The 21,120-nt window shown below is 46.7% G+C and overlaps 1 protein-coding gene across 1 annotated transcript in view; it reads left to right on the forward strand.

Moving 5' to 3' along the window:
* The window catches only part of LOC123769302 (F-box DNA helicase 1-like), a 110,424-nt gene that overhangs the window by 34,129 nt on the left and 55,175 nt on the right, over positions 1 to 21,120 (forward strand). The window contains exons 4-5 of the mRNA XM_069309813.1: positions 10,049 to 10,977; positions 11,169 to 11,266. Coding sequence (XP_069165914.1) covers positions 10,354 to 10,977; positions 11,169 to 11,266 — 722 coding nt within the window. The 5' untranslated portion in view covers positions 10,049 to 10,353. The remainder of the gene's footprint in view (positions 1 to 10,048; positions 10,978 to 11,168; positions 11,267 to 21,120) is intronic.

Raw genomic sequence — 21,120 nt, forward strand, 5'->3', positions numbered from 1 at the left:
TTGTACATCCTTGACCCGCACCACTGAAGCTTTTACTCCTCCTACAGTTCTGAAACGCCTTTTTTCTTGAGCACTTTTCTTCATACTCCGGCTCCATTTCCATATTCACCGATGGGTCTAAGTCCGCGGACGGTGTGAGCTACTCCATTGTTTTTCCTGACCACACTTGTCGCCTCTCTTCAGAGGCTAGCATCTTCCCAGCAGTGTTTTATGCTGTACTCCATGCTCTCCGTCTCCTGCTCGTTGTCAATCTTCTTTTGTGATTGTAGTTGACTCTCGTAGTGCCCTCATGGCTCTCGGGTCCATTAATCCTGTCCATCCCGTAGTTATCGAGATTCAACATTGGCAATTTCTTATCTATAGTAAATTTAAATCCATCGAGTTTGGCCGAGTTCCCAGCCATGTTGGCGTTTCTTTAAATGAGTGTGCAGATGCTGCTGCTAGAGAGGCTATCCGCTCGTCACGTTTCCCGTAAAGGTATTCTTTTTTCGACTTATCCGATTATTCAATTCTCCATTCATGCCTGTTTCAGGGTTGTTGGTCTTCTGTTGTTGGTAACAATCTGCATACTCTTAAGCGTTGTGTCCCCGTGGCCTTCCTCCTGCCACTATAACCGGTGGTGGGAAACGGCTCTAGCACCGTTGTCTTGGCCATACTCGCTTAACTCAGTCACTTAATGGAGCGCCGCCCAGCTCCTCCTTGTTCAAATTGCATTGTCCCTCTTACTGTCGTGCATATCCTTGTTGTATGTCCTGACTTCCAGGATGAGCGTGTGTCTTGCTTTCCGACCGCCTCTTGCGGTCACTTGCCCCTGAATAGAATTCTTGGCGAATCGGATACTTTTGATATTGTTCGCCTTATGCGTTTCTGTTCTTGTATTGGCATCCTTGGTGATATTTAGCACCCTCTGATTATTCCGCACATTTGACGGTGCTACATAGCCTTCCCGGTTTGGTGCCTTCTTTTGATAATTACTTCCCCCTCCCCGCTCAGCTCGTTGTCACCGTGTGGGGGCTTCGTGGGCGGCTGCCGGAGTGTGATGCTCCTTGGGACAGTCCTCTGTCCTTTTCTAGCCTTGTGCTCCTGCTGCCGTCCTCTCCAATTCTGCTGGGCATCTTTTCATTTTCCTTCTGTTTCGTTTTTCTCCCCCTCTTCTCCTATCTGCTTGCCGTTTCCTGCCGACCTTTTGCTCGTTCTGGTTCTTCCCTTGGACTTCTTCTATTTTGACACCCGGGTGCTTGAGGAGGCATACTCTTGCACCCGTAGAACTGCAGTACCCGACGTCGAGAGCGAGGGGAACCTTTTCTTGTCAATCCCCCTTTCGTCACTGAATCCGATCTCGACGGACTGTCGGTTTCTTAAGGTGGCGTTTGTGGGGCGTATACTCACGACGCACCCCTAGGAGGCCCCGGCAAGATCGGCGATAGCTTCTTGTTGGGTGTCCTGCCTCTAATTGTGGCTCCGTGGTGAGTGTGGGGGCACATTCGTGAATGAATTCTTCTTTTCGTCATGATGATAACCCCTGTTTCGGCTGCTTCTGGTTTACCTTCTCAGGCTCGTGGGGTGGGCGACCAAGCCCCCGAGTCGGTCCGTATTGGAAGACCGGGCTCTGCAGCCTCCGCTGCATTGGGCCCTGACCTTGCTCCTCCTTTGGCCTCTCTGACTCCTTCCCCTGGCTCCCCTCCCTCCTCTGTGGTTGGGTCGAGCACCAAGCCCCCAGTGGTGACTACCTCGTCCCCTGGCGCGGCTCCTTCTCTAGTTGTAACTACTGCGCCTTTTAACCCCTCTCTCTGGGGGTTCTCACCGCCGTCCTCGTCACGGCCGCCCTCGCTCGATCCCTTCCAGTTCTGCTACCTATCAAGCCTTGTTTGGTCCCGCTTCGTGGGCCAAATATTTTGATCTCCTCCCTCTTGATTCTGCGCCTCCTGACGATTTCTCCCTCCATCGACATCTCGTTGATTCCGTGGATGCCTCCATTACTTTCAACCCCACTCGTCTCGGTACACGTGTCGTTGCTGCTCCTTCTCAGGATGCTGTTTCCCGCTTGGCTGCCTTATCCTGCCTTGGCGAGACCCCTGTTCGGGTCTCGAAGAACGCTCAGTTGAATGCCAGTGTTGGCACTATTTTGCTCCCTCCCCATGTTGCGACCGGTGTTCGGGACCTTCGCGACTGCCACGACGATATTCGACATATCCTTGCTGCCCAGGGCCATTCTATTCTCCAGGTGGACACGTTTACTCGTTCCCCTCGTGGTAGTCGCCGTCAACCCCTCCGGGTTGTGAAGATTACCTTTGATGGTAGGACCCTTCCACCCTCTGTCATTTTTTGCTGGTGCCAGGTGCTCTGTCCAGGAGTACATTCCTTCTCCTCGGCTCTGCAACAAGTGCTGGAGGTTTGGGCATGGTGCCCTCCGCTGCTCCGGGACTGTCTCTCTCTGTCCTTTGTGTGGTGGCGAAGGTCACTCTAAGTCGGAGTGCACTTCTCCCCAGGCTCGTTGCCTCAACTGCGGTGAGGCCCATCCTACCTTCTCCCGTGCGTGTGTCCATTACAAGCTTGAGGCAGCCGTCCTCAACTTGAAGCACCAGGAGCGTTTATCTTTTCCTGAGGCGAGACGCCAGGTTCGCCGGCTCCCGCCTTTTGCTAATATCTCTTATGCTCGCGTGTTGCGCTCTTCCTCTCCTCGTCCTTCCCGCCTTCCTCAGACTCACAACCGTTTCCGGGCCTTGGACCCTGATGCGCCCACTGCCCCCTCCTTTGTTCCTTTGGGTTCTCTCCCGAAGGATCCTCCTCCTGGTCCTCTGTCTGGGGTTCCCCTTCCTTCTACCCGGTCTGTCGTGTCTCTTGTGTCTTCTTCCTCATCCCCCTCCGATCCTCCTTCCAATCCTCTTCCTCCATCTATCGGCTCTCCCCACCGCCTGTCGGTGCGGGCGGTTGTCCATCGCTCTCCTAACGGCCGTCGTGTGCTCTCTCGTTCGGCTTCTCCTGTTGAGACACTGGAATCCGTTGCTTGGTACGTAGTTGCTGGGACACCGGTCTCTTTAAGTCAGAAGCGAAAGCCTGGCTCCTCTCCTTCCTCTTCCCCGGCGGGTAAGAAGGCTTCGCTTTCTTCCTCAGCTCCTACTTCTGGCTATGTTGCTCCTTCCCCTCCCGTTTCAGTAATTGCGCCCCCTGTTCCTGCTATGGAAGTTTCTTTGGCCCCTTCTTCCCTTTCGGTTGCTGCTCTTGCTGAGGTGCGCTCCCCTCTTTCTACTCCCCCTCTTCCTGCTGCTGTCCTTGACTGCTCCTCTCCGTTGTCTCCTCCTCTTCCTCCTCCTCCTCCTCCTCCGGACCCCGCCCGCCCACCTCTGATCTGTTCTCCCGTTTCCTTCCCTCCGTCTTTGCTCAGTTTACCCATGCCCCCTAACCCTGACTTTGCTGACCCTGATCCCGACCCTGATATTCTTTAACGTGCTGTGTTGCTCTTTCGCCTTTGTTTCTTCCTTGTTCTCTGTTTTTGTCCTTTCTCTTCTCGTCGTTGTCCATTCTTCAATGGAACGTTCGAGGTTATTGGGCCAATTTCCTCGAACTCCAACTTCTGATTTCGCGGTTTTCGCCCCTTTGTGTCTGTCTCCAGGAGCCAATGCTTTGTGCTCGACCTGGTCGTTTTCGTGGCTATTCCTTTCTCTCCCCCCCCCCAGCCATTGCTGGGGCTTCTAATTCTTCTGCTCTCTTGATTCGTGCTGATGTTCCCTTTGTTCCTTTGCTTTTTCCTTCACCTCTCCATTGTTCTGCTGCTCGTATCTTTGTGGGGGAAATGGTACACAGTTTGTTCCATTTATCTCCCCCCCGAGTGTCCCGCTCTCTCTTCCTGATTTGAAACACCTCCTAGACTCCTTGCCGGAGCCTGTGCTCCTGCTGGGTGACTTCAATTGTCGTCATTCTCTTTGGGGTGACGTTCTGACGAATACCCGGGGTCGCCTCCTTGAGCCGTTTCTCCTCTCTTCTTCCCTGTCTCTTCTGAATTCTGGTGAGCCCACTCATTTGGATTCTCGGACTCGCACCCTTTCTTGTCTTGATCTTTCTCTCTGCTCTTCTTCTCTTTACTTAGATTTCACGTTGCAGGTTCTTGATGACCTCCATGGAAGTGATCATTTCCCCATCCTTGTTTCCTTTTTCTCTTTTCGCCCTTCCCTCTCTTTCCCTAGGTGGCAGTTTGCTAAGGCAGACTGGACCATATTTACCCTCAGTGCTGCTCTCTCTGACCTCTCCCTTCTGCCTCTCTCTCGCGCTCTCCTCCTTTTTCATGACACTGTCTTCAACGCTGCCCTCCGCTCTATTCCTCGCTCTTCCTCTCGGGGTCCACGGAAGTGCGTTCCCTGGTGGAATGCGGACTGTGCTCGGGCTGTCCGCTGTAAGCGTGCAGCCTGGAAGAGGCACCGCCGTAGGCAGACGACCGATTCTTTTCTTTTCTTTCGGAAAGCGAGTGCGGTGGCCCGTAGGGCCATCCGTATGGCTAAACGTGAATGTTGGGCATCTTATGTCTCAACAATTACGTCCGAAACTCCAATGGCCCAGATCTGGAAGCGTATGCGCAGGATAGCGGGTAAGTTCGTTTCCGATGTTTCACCGGTCCTTCACCTCCATGATACTCTTGTGGCGGACCCGTTGCAGGTCGCTTCCGAACTGGGTTCCCACTTTTCTTCTGTTAGCTCTGGTCTTCATCTTCCTCAATCTTTCCTTCTTCGTAAACCTGACCTTGAGTCTCGTCATTTAGATTTCTGCACTCATCTTCAGCTTCCCTATAATGATCCCTTCTCTCTCTCTGAACTTCGTTCTGCCCTGGCCCTCTGCGGTTCTACGGCGGCAGGCTCCGATGGTATTCATTATGAGATGCTTCGCCATCTCCCTCCGAGCACGTCTCAGTATTTACTGAGTCTGTATAATCGGATCTGGGAGTCGTCGTCAGTCCCTGAGGACTGGCTCGATGCCGTTGTCCTCCCTGTTCGCAAACCGGGGTCTCTGGGTACTTCCCCTAACGACTTTCGCCCTATTGCTCTCACAAGTTGTGTCTGCAAACTCTTTGAACGTATGGTTAACGTTCGTCTGATGTGGTTCCTGGAACACCATCACCTCCTCTCCCCTTCTCAATTTGGTTTCCGCAAGTGCCGCAGCACGACAGATGTCCTGGTGAACTTGGCGGTCTATATTCGTACTGCTTTTGCTGCGAAGACCTCCGTTGTTGCCGTCCTTTTTGACCTGGAAAAGCTTTACGACACCACTAGACGTTATCATATCCTATCTCAACTTCATTCTTTTGGCCTTCGTGGTCATCTCCCTCTCTTTCTCCGCAGCTTCCCCTCTCGTCGTTCCTTTCGGGTGCGCCTTGGTACCGCTCTCTCTCCCTCTTTTCAGCAATACGAAGGTGTGCCCCAGGGTAGTGTTCTGAGCACTATTCTTTTTCTGATTGCCCTCAATGGTCTTCTTTCCTCTCTTCCTTCTGGTGTCTTCTCCGCTCTCTATGTCGATGATCTTACCCTTTGTTGTCAGGGTGATGATTCGCCTCTCCTTCGACGCCGGCTTCAAAATGCAATTGATGCCGTGTCGTCTTGGGCCACAGATCATGGCTTCAAGATCTCTACTTCTAAGACTTGTGCCATGACTTTTACGCGGAAACGGGTTATTCTTCGTCCCTCTTTGTCACTTTATGGTCATCCCCTTGAATACAAAGATTACGCGAGGCTTTTGGGGTTATTCCTTGACACTCGTTTGTCTTGGTCTCCCCATATCTCTTACCTCCGTGTTGAGTGCTCTAAGGCCCTTGCCCTCCTTCGGGTCTTGTCCCATACTTCTTGGGGGGCAGATAGGCGCACTCTCCTTGCTTTACATTCCTCTCTCGTCCTGTCTAAGCTCGATTATTGTTGCGCTGCTTTCTCGTCTGCTTCTCCTTCTACTCTTCGCCGTCTTGATGCTTTGCACCATACTGGGTTGCGCTTCAGTTCTGGTGCCTTTCGTTCGACTCCCATCCTTAGCTTGTATGTTGACACTGGCTTCCTGTCTCTCCAGGACCGCCGTGATCGCTACTGTCTTCGCTATCTTGCGCGGTCCTTGCAACATCCTTCCTCTCGCCTCTGTCGTGCTTTAACTTTTACCCCTCCTGCGGTTCCTGTTCCTCTTCACCACCTCCCTCTTTCTGTCCGGTTATCTCGCCTGCAGGATTCTCTTTCCGTTCGTATTTCTGATGTTTCTCCTCGTGTTGTTCCTTCTTTGCCCCCGTGGAGGGTCCCTCTTCCGCGGTTTTGTACATCCTTGACCCGTATCACTGAAGCTTTTACCCCTCCTACGGTTCTAAAACGCCTTTTCCTCGAGCACTTTTCTTCTCACTCCCGCTCCGTTTCTGTCTTCACCGATGGGTCTAAGTCAGCGGACGGTGTTGGCTACTCTGTTGTTTTTCCTCATCGCACTTATATGTGTCGCTTGCCTCCGGGGACTAGCATCTTTACAGCGGAACTTTATGCTATTCTCTATGCTCTTCGTCTCCTGCTTTCTCGTTGTCAGTCTTCCTTTGTAGTTGTTGTTGACTCTCGTAGTGCCCTCATGGCTCTCGGGTCCTTTAATCTGGTTCATCCAGTAGTTGTCGAGATCCAGCATTGGTTGTTTCTCGTTCACAGTAAATTTAAGTCGGTTGAGTTTTGTTGGGTTCCCAGCCATATTGGTGTGTCCTTAAATGAGCGTGCGGATGCTGCCGCCAAGGAAGCTGTCCGCTCTTGTCCCATCTCTCGTAAAGGCATTCCGTATTCCGACTTTTACCCAGTTATCCATTCCTCAGTCCTTACCCGTTGGCAGGCTTCTTGGTTGTCTGTTACTGGTAACAAGCTACGTACTCTTAAATGTTGTGTTTCCTCGTGGCAGTCCTCCTTCCACCGTAACCGGCGGTGGGAAACAGCTCTGGCGAGGTTGCGTATTGACCATACTCGCTTAACCCATGGTCACTTGATGGAGCGCCGCCCTGCTCCTTATTGTCCTAGTTGCATTGTCCCTCTTACGGTCGTGCATGTCCTTCTTGAATGTCCTGACTTCCAGGACGAGCGTGTGTCTTGCTTTCCGACCGTCCCTCGCGGTCACCTGTCCCTCGATAGAATTCTTGGTGACTCGGATACTTTTGATATCGTTCGCCTTGTGCGTTTTTGTTCTCGTATTGGCATCCTTGGTGATATTTAGCGCCCTCTGATTATTTTGGCGTATTTTGATGGTGCTACATAGCCTTCCCAGTTTGGTGCCTTCTTTTGATAATTACTTACTTACTTCTGCTGCGAAGACCTCCGTTGTTGCTGTCGTTTTTGACCTGGAAAAGGCTTACAACACCACTTGGCAATATCATATTCTATCCCAACTTCATTCTTTTGTCTTCGTGGTGATATCTCTACCTTTCTCCAAAGCTTCCTATCTCGTCGTTCCTTTCGGGTGAGGCTTGGTATCGCACGCTCTGCCTCTTTTTGGCAATACGAAGGTGTGCCCCCGGGTAGTGTTCTGAGCACTACTTTTTCTGGTTGTCCTCAATGGTCTTCTTTCCTCTCCTCTCTTCCTTCTGGCGTCTTCTCCGCTCTCTCTGTCGACGATCTTACCCTTGCTATCAGGGGTGATGATTCGCCTCTCCTTCAATGCCGGATTCAACTCGAGATTGATATTGTGTCGTCATGGGCCACCGATCATTGCTACAGGTTCTCTATGTCTAAGACTTGTGCTATGACTTTTACTAGGAATGTGTCATTCTTCGTCTATCTTTGTCGCTTTATGGTCACTCCAATGTGTACAAGGATTCCGCTAAGCTTTTGGGGTTGATTTTTGACACTCGTTTGACTTGGTTGCCCCATATCTCATACCTCTTGGTGAATGCTCTAAGGCCCCTACCCTCCTTCGGGTATTGTCCCATGTCAATGGGACATCCATGAAGGATGTTGGTCCTTGCAACATCCTTCCTCTCGCCTCTGTCGTGTTTTAACTTTTGCCCCTCCTGCGGTTTCCAGTTCCTCTTCACCACCTCCCTCTTTCTATCCGGTTTCTCGCTTACAGGATTCTCTTTCAGTTCGTATTTCTAATATTTTCTCCTCATGTTGTTCATTCTTTGCCCCCCTTGGAGAGTCCTCCTTCCGCAGTTTTGTAAAACCTTAACCCGTATCTCTAAGCTTTTACCCCTCCTACTGTTCTAAAACGCCTTTTCCTCAAGTACTTTTCTTCTCATTCCCGCTCCGTGTTCCATCTCCAGCGATGGGTCTAAGTCTGACGACGGTGAAGGCTACTGTGTTTTCCTGATTGCACTTGTCACTTACCTTCGGAAACTAGCATCTTTACAGCAGAATTTTATGCTATTCTCTCTGCTCTTCGTCTCCTGCTTTCTCGTTATCAATCTCCTTTGTAATTGTTGTTGGACTCTCGTAGTGCCTTCATGGCTCTCATGTCCATTAATCCAGTTTATCCAGTGGTTGTCGAGATCCAGCATTGGCTGTTTCTTATTCACAGTAAATTTAAGTCGGTGAGTTTTGCTGGGTAACACTTTCGCGCTAACCGGACTCACCGGTGAGTCCTGTTTCGTCTAATGCTAACGCATAGTGGACATAAAGTTATGTCCTCTTTTAAAATATTTGTATAAAATTCAATTTTTATCCGATTTACTTTGGGTTTGTTTTCAAACTGCGCGCCATGAGGCTCTCTTTCTCACCACTAGGCTGCATGGTACAATAAGTTCATGAAAGGTGTGGACCACTTCGATCAAATGGTATTATGTCCCAAACGGGTTGCAGGTGGGTGACTTTAGCCGTTTATACTGGTAATGCTTCCCCCATATCATGTATTATATGCATATGTCTGTTTAGAGGAATTTTATTCCGATCAATGTACAACCAAAAATAACTGTGTGCAACAAGTATAAACTTGACAAACATAACAAAAGTAAAAACATTTCGTGTGTATTTGACGCTCACTGATATGTTCCAGCGTTGTTTTATATTTGGCGCTATTCTATCTTACGCTTTGTTGACTTTTTTTACCTATGGGCTCATAGAACATTCTATTGCGAACACATTGACACAAAAATGAATGACGTACATAGAAAATTAATGTCATGAGAGTGAAATAAGTATAAACTTTCAAAGCGCCGTGCGTCGTCCCGTCACCGATACCGGGTAACAATTTCACCACTTCCCACACTCTTGCGGGCGGGCCGCATCATTATTCTACGCTTATATTCATATCACCGTGTTGGGAATTTCATTGCGAGTCCATTGATACCAAAATTAACGCTGTAGAACAGGTGTGGGAGGTGATAACAATCCAAGAGTAAAAACATTTTGTTGCTGTTGGGCGCTCACGGCGAGTCATCTTCGTAGTTATTTATTTGGTGCTGGTATCCCTATACGTTCGTGACTTTTTTTTACTGATGTTCTTCTAGAGAATTTTTATTGCGAACACGTTGGTACCAAAATGAAATACGTAGCTCGAGAACTAAGGTCATGAGTTTAAAAAGAGTATACACATTTTTGTTTTTACGCTTACGTGGCAAAACGCTCTGAGCACTTTTGGTTGGCTGAGTGACCTTCGCGGAGAGCGCGAAAGTTGTGTGTCCTCGTGGCCGTCCTCCTACCACCGTAACCGGCGATGGGAAACGACTCTGGCGAGGTTGCGTATTGGCCATACTCACTTAACTCATGGTCACTCTTACAGTCGTACATATTATTGTTGAATGTCCTGACTTCCGGGACGAGAATGTATTTTGTTTTCCAACCATCCCCTGCGGTCGCTTGTCCCTCGACAGAATTCTTGGTTACTCGGATACTTTTGATATCTTTCCTTTTATGCGTTTCTGTTCTCGTATTGGCATCCTTGGTGATATTTAGCGCCCTCTGATTATCCCGCACATTTGATGGTGCTGCATAGCCTTCCAGTTTCGTGCCTTCTTTTGATAATTACTTGTACTGTCACCCTTCCCTTACGTGGTTCTGGTTGATATTTCACATGAATCGCATCTTTTCATTAGGTGACAGATGTTATTGAATTGTGCTATTGTTTGTTTCAGGGGTTTGTGGGAGACTCGTACCAACAGCTTGGCTCCTCCGGAGGAACAGTCAGCGACCTGGATAAGGTTACCCATACTCACAAGTTTTCCTCCACCAGTCTTTCAGGTTCGGACCGGAGGTGTCATATGTGGCACAATGTACTCTGGAAGCTCTCCATGGGGTTCCCAACCGGACTGTCGTCGGAGCAAAAATAAAGGACTCATTTGTCCATGCTCCAAATCCTCGACTTTTTGACCCAAGCTCAAAACTCAAAAGGGCTTATATAGCCAAGTCAAATGTGGAACTTTATAAAATAGCCACAGAGATGTGTGAGGATACAAGGTACTTAGCAGCATCCATGACATTTGCTGGTGGGCTGAGTAAGTATGGATATGACGATGTTATGGATATATTTAATTTATATCAAATTCAGGAGGGACTTACCACAAGAGAATCGGCAAATATTCAGAACCCATTAGTGGCTAAGTTCGAAACAATAGCCGAACTTAAGGAATATGCTGAATCTAACGATGACGAGGAGCTATTTTCCAAAATTGAAATGTTCAATTACAGTGGGAGTAGGACACCCTATCACGTGACTCTGCTTACTCAGAGGTGCAGCAACACAGAGGCGTCCGTAGCAGACATTACCTTCAGTACTGTTCACATGGCCAAGGGCCTAGAATGGGACTGGGTTATATTGACAGAAGACTTTTTTCACAATAACATTATCTTGATTACAAATATTGATGAAGAGTTGAGGCTGGCGTATGTGTCTGTGACGCGAGCCAGGAAGTTTTTCACCATCAACAAAGCAGTTCTCTATGCCCTCCTATTCGCCCATGACGAGCTGGACGTGTTAGTAGCGAGGAAAAGCGTCGAGAAGAGCGTTGTGTGTCTGTGGTGCCGCACCCTGGTCACCCCCGCGTCCTCCCCGCTCATAATTAAGGTACCTTCGCGATCATTTTATATAAAACTCCTGTCATAATTTTGGTTCAAAAGTTATATATAAAATTATATGGTAATTTTGTGTAATATATAATTGTCGGCGTTGAAAATAATATATGACAGATCATATTAATTATATTGGGGAAAGTTGTCACATTCATGAATATACTTAATTTTGTACATAATTTTTAGGCACTGTCATACTACATATGTCATAGTGGTAACCGGTTTCCTGGAGGATATATGTGCAATGGGTGTGCAACAAATGAAATATTCGAAGCCTCCATCAGGTGAGAAGCAAGTTGTTGGGGGGTGCTGAGAGTTGTTGGGGGGTGCTGAGAGTTGTTGGGGGGTGCTGAGAGTTGTTGGGGGTGCTGAGAGTTGTTGGGGGGTGCTGAGAGTTGTTGGGGGGTGCTGAGAGTTGTTGGGGGGTGCTGAGAGTTGTTGGGGGGTGCTGAGAGTTGTTGGGGGGGTGCTGAGAGTTGTTGGGGGGTGCTGAGAGTTGTTGGGGGGTGCTGAGAGTTGTTGGGGGGGTGCTGAGAGTTGTTGGGGGGGTGCTGAGAGTTGTTGGGGGGGGTGCTGAGAGTTGTTGGGGGGGTGCTGAGAGTTGTTGGGGGGGTGCTGAGAGTTGTTGGGGGGGTGCTGAGAGTTGTTGGGGGGGTGCTGAGAGTTGTTGGGGGGGTGCTGAGAGTTGTTGGGGGGGTGCTGAGAGTTGTTGGGGGGGTGCTGAGAGTTGTTGGGGGGGTGCTGAGAGTTGTTGGGGGGGTGCTGAGAGTTGTTGGGGGGGTGCTGAGAGTTGTTGGGGGGGTGCTGAGAGTTGTTGGGGGGTGCTGAGAGTTGTTGGGGGGGTGCTGAGAGTTGTTGGGGGGGTGCTGAGAGTTGTTGGGGGGTGCTGAGAGTTGTTGGGGGGTGCTGAGAGTTGTTGGGGGGGGGGGTGCTGAGAGTTGTTGGGGGGGGGTGCTGAGAGTTGTTGGGGGGGTGCTGAGAGTTGTTGGGGTGGGGTGCTGAGAGTTGTTGGGGGGGGGGGTGCTGAGAGTTGTTGGGGGGGGGTGCTGAGAGTTGTTGGGGGGTGCTGAGAGTTGTTGGGGGGGTGCTGAGAGTAGTTGGGGGGGGGGTGCTGAGAGTAGTTGGGGGGGGGTGCTGAGAGTTGTTGGGGGGGGGGTGCTGAGAGTTGTTGGGGGGGTGCTGAGAGTTGTTGGGGGGGCGGGGTGCTGAGAGTTGTTGGGGGGTTGCTGAGAGTTGTTGGGGGGGGGGGTGCTGAGAGTTGTTGGGGGGGTGCTGAGAGTTGTTGTTGGAGGGTGCTGAGAGTTGTTGTTGGAGGGTGCTGAGAGTTGTTGTTGGGGGGGTGCTGAGAGTTGTTGTTGGGGGGGGTGCTGAGAGTTGTTGTTGGGGGGGGTGCTGAGAGTTGTTGTTGGGGGGGGGTGCTGAGAGTTGTTGTTGGAGGGTGCTGAGAGTTGTTGTTGGGGGGGGTGCTGAGAGTTGTTGTTGGGGGGGGGTGCTGAGAGTTGTTGTTGGGGGGGGTGCTGAGAGTTGTTGTTGGGGGGGTGCTGAGAGTTGTTGTTGGGGGGGTGCTGAGAGTTGTTGGGGGGTGCTGAGAGTTGTTGGGGGGTGCTGAGAGTTGTCAGGTGTACATAAAGTTATATATATATACATATATATATATATATATATATATATATATATATATATATATTATTAAATATGACCTAAAAAGTAAGATTAATAATTCTAACACGAATTTTCTCAATCTTTCGTACATTTCATTTCGTACATTGTTGATGAAATTAATACCCTATTAATGCCACCACACCCCATCCACCTCTCTCAAATGTAGATATAAAATCGGAGATGTGTAAGTTCTATTCAGTTGTGTATTTGTAAACTAAAGTCTTTGAAAATGTAATAAGTTTTACGAAACGCGCTCGTGTCGCGTCAGACTAGAAATAAAATGAATTTTGGAGAATTGATTTTTGATTTACCTCCAACAGTGAAAAGAAATGTACGAAAGATTGAGAAAATTCGTGTTAGAATTATTAATCTTACTTTTTCGGTCATATTTAATAATATATATCTACAGGAAAGACTGCTACCAAAATATACTAATATATATATATATATATATATATATATATATATATATATATATATATATATATATATATATATATATATATATATATATATATTGTGATGATAATCTCTTTCAAGAGAGATTGAGCCTGCTCTTCCCTACATCATTACGTTGTAACATACAAGATACTATATAGAAGATACGTCCACCAGTATCGCCAAACGTTTTGCCCAGGAAGCAAATCATACCATGCACACCCCGACACCTGGCTACAGCCTGTCGTAACCAGCAAACTGCTCATCCTCTGCCTACCTGTTGCTGATTAACTGGTGTCTCGCCGCACCTGCACTCCACCACCCCGAGAGTCGACATCTGGGCAGCAGCACGCCGTACTCGTCAGAATATCTTTGTGCTCCTTGGAGTTGACATCTCTCGCTAGTAGACTAAGCCTTGGCTTAGGGTGGCGTGTACTAAGGGAGGTGGCAGCTTGAAGCCAGTATTCCACCACCGCACATATTATTTATATTGCTATCACTATAACTTACTTGTCTTAGAGTAAATTTTCATTGCCAGTTATTATTCATGTTATTTTGTTTGTTGACTTGTCCTGCATTTTATGAGATTGCCTTTATTCATGTCTTGTTTTCTAGAGTAATTAAAATTTTATTGTTTATATACTTGTGTTTTGTGTGTCTTTACACACACCTTACCACAGACGAAAAGACAAACTTTTCTCTCTTTTTTTGTGATGTGACGAGGCCCTGCCCCCAGCTTTTGAAACAGTCGAACACCATCGCTTTACCGTCACATTACGTGGGGGCCTGTCCACGGAGCTTCACTCAGGTACTGGTGCCAAATAGTAAATTTGTGGTAAGCGTATTTGGCTTTGGTAACGTAGCTTTTCACTATTTTTAATATTCAATTTTATTTTCATATGGTGCTGTTTGTATTGTGCATTCCGAGAGTAGCATATGGTGAAGGTGAAACAACTTTGGATTACGTGGTGACTGTAGGCCTCAGTCATTCTCTTAATTGGTCATCTCTCCCTCCGTGTTATTACTCGTGTTTACCATCTTTTGTCCCTAGGATATTTCTCATATTTTCGGCAGATCATCATATTGGTACCCTGGTACTGTGGTCTGTCCCCGGGTCAAGTGCACCTAATCTTCTGCAATCTGACAGTAGGAGGATAAAGAGGGCCATAATTCCTCTCGCACGAACTTTAGTTGCTGAATTGGGACCTCAGCAGCAGTTCTCGTCACCAGTTGACACCTCGCACCCATACACGTCGGTCAGAGATGATGATATTTACATTGGTAGGGAATTAGCCTTCTTTTTCAGAGCACAAAAGTTCGCTAATTCTGTAAGTATCATATTAATTTCAGTGGGAAAAACTTGCTTATGTCCTATAGAGACTCAGCAAGGTATGCCTACATTCTTGGACTACCTATTTCACTTTTGAGGCAATTAACTGTTTCATTTGTTTTAGAAACTCAGTTTCGCTTGTTTAGTAGGATTTTCTTGCCCTTATCCTCTTACATGAGTACCGGGTACAAGATTTCCTGCGACCTTGATTTATTAATAATTTATCATCTTGAAATTAACATTAATTGTTAAAGATTCCACAGGATAGGTACCAGTTGCCACGTTGTCCTGTTTCTGACATTCACCATATCACAACAGTATATTCGTTGTGCATTTATTTGCTAATTTCACCATGTTTCTTCTCCAAGCTTTCCGTGCAGATCCAGCAGGTGAAATAGGGACTTTAAGTCGTGCCAAGAGGACTGAATTACAAACTCTTGCACATGAGTATCAACTAGAAGTTCCCTACCAAGCCAACAAAAATGAAATACATAACCTGTTACTGGATCATCTCTTAGAGGAAGGTAAGAAGGTACTTTATTGCAGATAAAACTGATTTGGCAACGATGAAACTCAAAATAGAGCTGGCCAAGATCGAACGCGAACAACAAAGAGAAGCCCTCGAGCAACAAAGGGAAGCAGCTGCCATAAGAAAGGAAGAAAAGGAACGAGAAGCTGCCTTGAGGAAAGAAGAACAAGAACGTGATTGCAATACTCCGTGAGCGGGAACGAGTACAGCTTGAAACAAAACAACGCCAATTGGAGATGCAACACGAACATGACAAACAACAAGCAACTCTGGCTATGGAATGTCGTCAACGAGAATTCGCGTTGGAAACTAAACACCTCGTTCAACGCCAGCAAGCTACCGCCAATCTTCCCGTCAGTTTCAATATATCGCATGCAAGTAAGTTAATGCCACCATTCGTAGAGAAAGAAGTTGATGTGTTTTTTACCACCTTTGAAACCCTTGCTAATCAACTTAGTTGGCCTGCCGACCAATGGGCTATCCTTCTCAGAGTACATCTTACAGGTAGAGCTGCAGTTACACTCAGTACTTTGGCGTCTGAGAATGACTACCACTCTGAAACTAGCAGTGTTGGACGCCTACCTTCTCTCCACCGAAAGTTATCGAAGGAAATTCCGTGACCACCTGAAGGCAAGTACCGCTACCTTTCTCGAATTTGCTAATACCAAAAGGAGATATTTTATGAAATGGCTGGAAGCAGCACATGTCTCTACCTTTGCAGAACTCGCCAATCTCATGCAAGTTGAAGAATTCTTGAGGCGTGTGCCGCCTCCTGTCCGTCTATATTTAGCAGATAAAGAAGAAACCGACTACCTAAAGTGTGCTAAGTCGGCTGACACTTACAGCCTCATCCACCGGCTGACACCAGAACCATCTTCCAGTAAGAAGTCTTGGTACAGTTACGAGAAAGTGAGTACCGATCAAGCTGGCTCGCAATTGTACTGTAAGTATTGTAGACTCTATGGACATACCATAGATGAATGTGGTAAGTCTCAATACAAAGGAAACACCCAATCACCTAAACCCAAACAGACTCCTCCTAAGTCCGGTAAGCCTGTGATGAATGTTGGTGTTCATGGTAATGATCTTTCTCTTTTCAGTAAACACTTGTATACTGGAACTGTCTCTACCAACGGTTCAAATCCGGAGGGACGTTTCAAACTGAAGATCTTGAGGGACACAGCGGCTCTTCAATCGATTATTTTTAAGTCGGCTGTGCCCAATATTGCCTACACCGGAGAAACTGTCTTCATCACTGACCTCACTGCTACCACTCCTTATCCTCTCGCCAGAGTCCACCTGGATTGTCCCTTTGTGACTGGAGAAGTCCAAGTCGCCATCAGGGAAAAGCCTTTTCCCATGCCTGGAGTGCAACTTCTCCTGGGCAACGACTTGGCAGAAGACCTGTAACCGACCAACCTGATCGTCATGGACAAACCCCAGGTGTGTACCTCTGTAATGGATAATCCCATCTTTGAGTATGTTCCAGCAAAGGTTCAAGAGAGTGATGAAGTTTCTCCTACGGTTTTAGTGACCACCCGTGCACAAGCTGCACGACCACAGCCAGCTGACTCTACTGCTACCGCTGTCCCTCAAGACCCTCAGAAACTACCCCCGAATCTGACCACGTTGGAGTTCCGTAACTTACAGAGGGAAGATCTTACCTTGACACCATTATTCTTCCAGGCTGAGACTCAACCTGACAGTATTCCTGGGTTCTTCCTAGAGAACGAGTTGCTCTACCGCAGATATAGACCCAGTAAACTGGAGGACGACGACGATTGGGCCAACGTCGAACAACTAGTGATTCCTGCCAGCTTGCGGCCCACTATTCTACACCTGGCCCACGGAGCACTCTCCCACTACGGATTTAACAAGACCTACCATGGAATCCGTCAAGACTACTACTGGCCAGGTATGGTAAATAGCGTCAAACAGTACGTCAAACAGTGTCATACATGTCAGATGGCAGGTAAACCGAACATCCCTATTCCCAGAGCACCACTGACTCCCATACAGGTGCCTGCGGAACCTTTCCACAGACTTATTATAGACTGTGTTGGTCCTTTACCTCGGACCAGTTCAGGTAACCCCTATATCTTAACCATCCTGTGTCCTACCCCCAGATTCCCCATAGCAGTTCCAGTAAAGAACATTACGGCTGCTACGGTTGTGAAACACTTATTGAAGATCTTCACCCAGTATGGATTTCCAAGGGAGGTTCAGAGCGACTGTGGCACCAACTTCACCAGTGATCTCTTCAAGAGGACACTGGAGGAGTTCAACATCAAACAGTTATTGTCCAGCCCCTATCATCCTGCTTCACAGGGTTCTCTTGAGCGTAGTCATCAGACTATTAATTAAAGCACTCCTGAAGAAGTTTTGTAATGAAACCCCTAAGGATTGGGATAAGCAAATTGACCTGATGATGTGTATCTTTAGAAGTCTTCCCAATGAGTCCCTAGGAGTATCTCCTTATGAGATGCTCTACGGACGTAAGTGCCGTATTCCTCTCAAGGCTTTCAAAGACTCTCTACGTGATGCCACCTACAGTGAGCATCAGAATGTGCCTCAGTTTCTTCAAAACCTACAACACATTCTAGAGAGGGTCCACAGTTTTGCCCAAGATAATCTATTGAAAGCACAGGAGAGGATGAAGACTCATTACGACCAGACCAGCAAAGTAAGGAAATTTAAAACGGGAGAATTCGTGCTTGCTTATTTCCCTATCCCAGGTTCTCCTTTACAAAACAGGTTTTCAGGACCCTACCGCATCAAGGAGTGCAGAAACCACAACTACGTTCTAGAGACTCCAGATAGGCGGCGGAAGACCCAGTTGTGCCACGTCAACCTCCTGAAGCTATATCCCACTGTCATGATAAACTACTCTTCCTTTAAAGAGCCATACATCCACAGTGAGACCTTCCCTGCTTCTCCTCCCGAAAGCACTGACAAGGAGTCAGCGCTTCCTAATTCGGAAATCCTAACTGATCTTCCCAATTATTTTCAGGACAATCATAGTGCACCTCTCGTCAAGATCTTCAAAGAACATCAGGAGTTGTTCCGAGATGATCCCCAAGAGTGTAATTTTACCCAGCACGACATCCAACTGCTCTCTGACACCCGGCCGATTCGTCAACCCTTCTACCGAATCAGCCCTAGCAAGAAGGAAGTCATTCGTGCTGAGGTGCAGTACCTCTTGGATCATGGACTGGCTACACCTTGTGAGTCCCCCAGGGCCTCACCCTGTATCTTGGTGCCAAAACCCCAAGGTAAGGTGAGACTGTGTACGGATTACCGTAAATTAAATAATATGACTGTCAAGGATTCATACCCCTTGCCAAGGATAGATGACATTCTTGACGCCATTGGTAATGCCCAGTACTTGTCCCAAGTGGACTTGCTTAAGGGATTTTACCAAGTGTGTCTAACAGAGCGAGCCAAAGAAATATCTGCCTTTATCACTCCCTTTGGACTTTTCAGATATGAACGCCTTCCTTTCGGACTATGGAATGCCCCGGCCACCTTTCAGAGAGCTGTCAACCGCGTCATCCAGGGCTTGGATAACACCTACGCCTATTTGGATGATATCGTCGTAGCTTCCAACACCTGGAGCGAACATCTGCTCCAGCTGCAACGACTGTTCGCCAAGCTCCTGACAGCCGGCCTCACCATCAACCTGGGCAAGTCCACTTTTGCCAAAGGTAAAGTGCGTTATCTGGGTCATGTAATTGGGAGTGGCAGCCTAGCTCCGTTAGACACACACACTCAAGCCATCCAGCATTATCCACAGCCTACCACCAGGAAGCAGCTCCTGCACTTCCTTGGTCTTGCCTCCTACTACCGTAGGTTTGTGAGAAATTTTAGTACAGTCGCCACACCATTAATCACTTTAACCAGTCCCAAGCAACGGTATAATTGGACCATGCAGCAAACCGTTGCTTTCGAACAACTCAAATTCCTCCTCTGTTCTAATCCCATTCTCGCCTCGCCAGATATCACCAAGCCTTTCGTCCTTCATGTCGACGCCAGTGGTACCGGCATCGGTGGTGTCCTGATGCAGCAACGAGGCGAGGAGGTTCTCTACCTGTCAGCTACTACAGCTACAAGTTGAAACCCCACCAGAGGAACTACAGCACTATTGAAAAGGAGCTACTCTCCATCGTCCTGAATCTCCAGCACTTTGCTCCATACCTACAAGGTGCCAGGTCTACCTCCATCTTCTCAGACCACAATCCTCTCCGCTTCTTTCATCAAGCCCAATTCCATAACCAGCGTCTTCTACAATGGGCTTTATATCTGCAAGATTTCAACCTGGAGATCTGCTATATCAAGGGTTCTGACAACATCATAGCCGACGCCCTCTCCAGAGTCTATGAAGTAGAAGCAACTCCAACTGTCACTCCACCACATGAAGACATAACTTCTTCCAGAACCGCAGGCTTCAGGGGAGAGTTGTGACGATAATCTCTTTCAAGAGAGATTGAGCCTGCTCTTCCTTACATCATTACGTCGTAACATACAAGATACTATATAGAAGATACGTCCACCAGTATCGCCAAACGTTTTGCCCAGGAAGCAAATCGTACCATGCACACCCCGACACCTGGCTACAGCCCGCCGTAACCAGCAAACTGCTCATCCTCTGCCTGCCTGTTGCTGATTGGCTGGTGTCTCGCCGCACCTGCACTCCACCACCACCGAGAGTCGACGTCTGGGCAGCAGCACGCCAGACTCGTCAGAATATCTTTGTGCTCCTTGGAGTTGACATCTCTTGCTAGTAGACTAAGCCTTGGCTTTCGTGTACTAAGGGAGGTGGCAGCTTGAAGCCAGTATTCCAGCACCGCACATATTATTTATTTTGCTATCACTATAACTTACTTGTCTTAGAGTAAATTTTCATTGCCAGTGATTATTCATGTTTTGTTTGTTGACTTGTCCTGCATTTTATGAGATTGCCTTTATTCATGTCTTGTTTTCTAGAGTAATTAAAATTTCATTGTTTATATACTTGTGTTTTGTGTGTCTTCCCATTACCTTACCACAGACGAAAGGACAAACTTTTCTCTTTTTTTTGTGATGTGATGAGGCCCTGCCCCCAGCTTTTGAAACAGCCGAACACCAACGCTTTACCGTCACAATATATATATATATATGTCGTACCTAATAGCCAGAATGCACTTTTCGGCCTACTATGCAAGGCCCGATTTGCGTAATAAGCCAAGTTTTCCTGAATTAATATATTTTCTCTATTTTTTTTCTTATGAAATGATAAAACTACCCATTTCATTATGTATGAGGTCATTTTTTTTTATTGGAGTTAAAATTAACGTAGATATATGACCAAACCTAACCAACCCTACCTAACCTAACCTAATCTATCTATATAGGTTAGGTTAGGTTAGGTAGCAGAAAAAGTTTGGTTAGGTTAGGTTAGGTAGGTTAGGTAGTCGAAAAACAATTAATTCATGAAAACTTGGCTTATTAGGCAAATCGGGCCTTGCATAGTAGGCTGAGATGTGCGTTCTGGCTACTAGGTACGACATATATATATATATATATATATATATATATATATATATATATATATATATATATATATATATAATATATATATATATATATATATATATATATATATATATATATATATATATATATATATATATATATATATATATTTCATGCCCGAAACGCTTGGCGTAATAGTGGCTTTAGGCATTGTATGTACTAGCTCTACCTATAAGTCAACCAATCTTTGTAAAAATTTATTGTATGTACCTTACCTAATATTATATATATATATATATATATATATATATATATATATATATATATATATATATATATATATATATATATATATTATATATATTATATATATATATATATTATATATATATATATATATATATAATATTAGGTAAGGTACATACAATAAATTTTTACAAAGATTGGTTGACTTATAGGTAGAGCTAGTACATACAATGCCTAAAGCCACTATTACGCCAAGCGTTTCGGGCATGAAATAAATATATGTATATATATATATATATATATATATATATATATATATATATATATATATATATATATATATATATATATATATATATATATATAAATAGAATATATGTATCCTCTCGCTCCCCCCTCTCTCCTGTCTTCCACCCTTTCTC

The sequence above is a fragment of the Procambarus clarkii genome, chromosome 66, assembly GCF_040958095.1.
Source record: "Procambarus clarkii isolate CNS0578487 chromosome 66, FALCON_Pclarkii_2.0, whole genome shotgun sequence".
In the NCBI taxonomy this organism is placed as follows: Eukaryota; Metazoa; Arthropoda; class Malacostraca; order Decapoda; family Cambaridae; genus Procambarus; species Procambarus clarkii.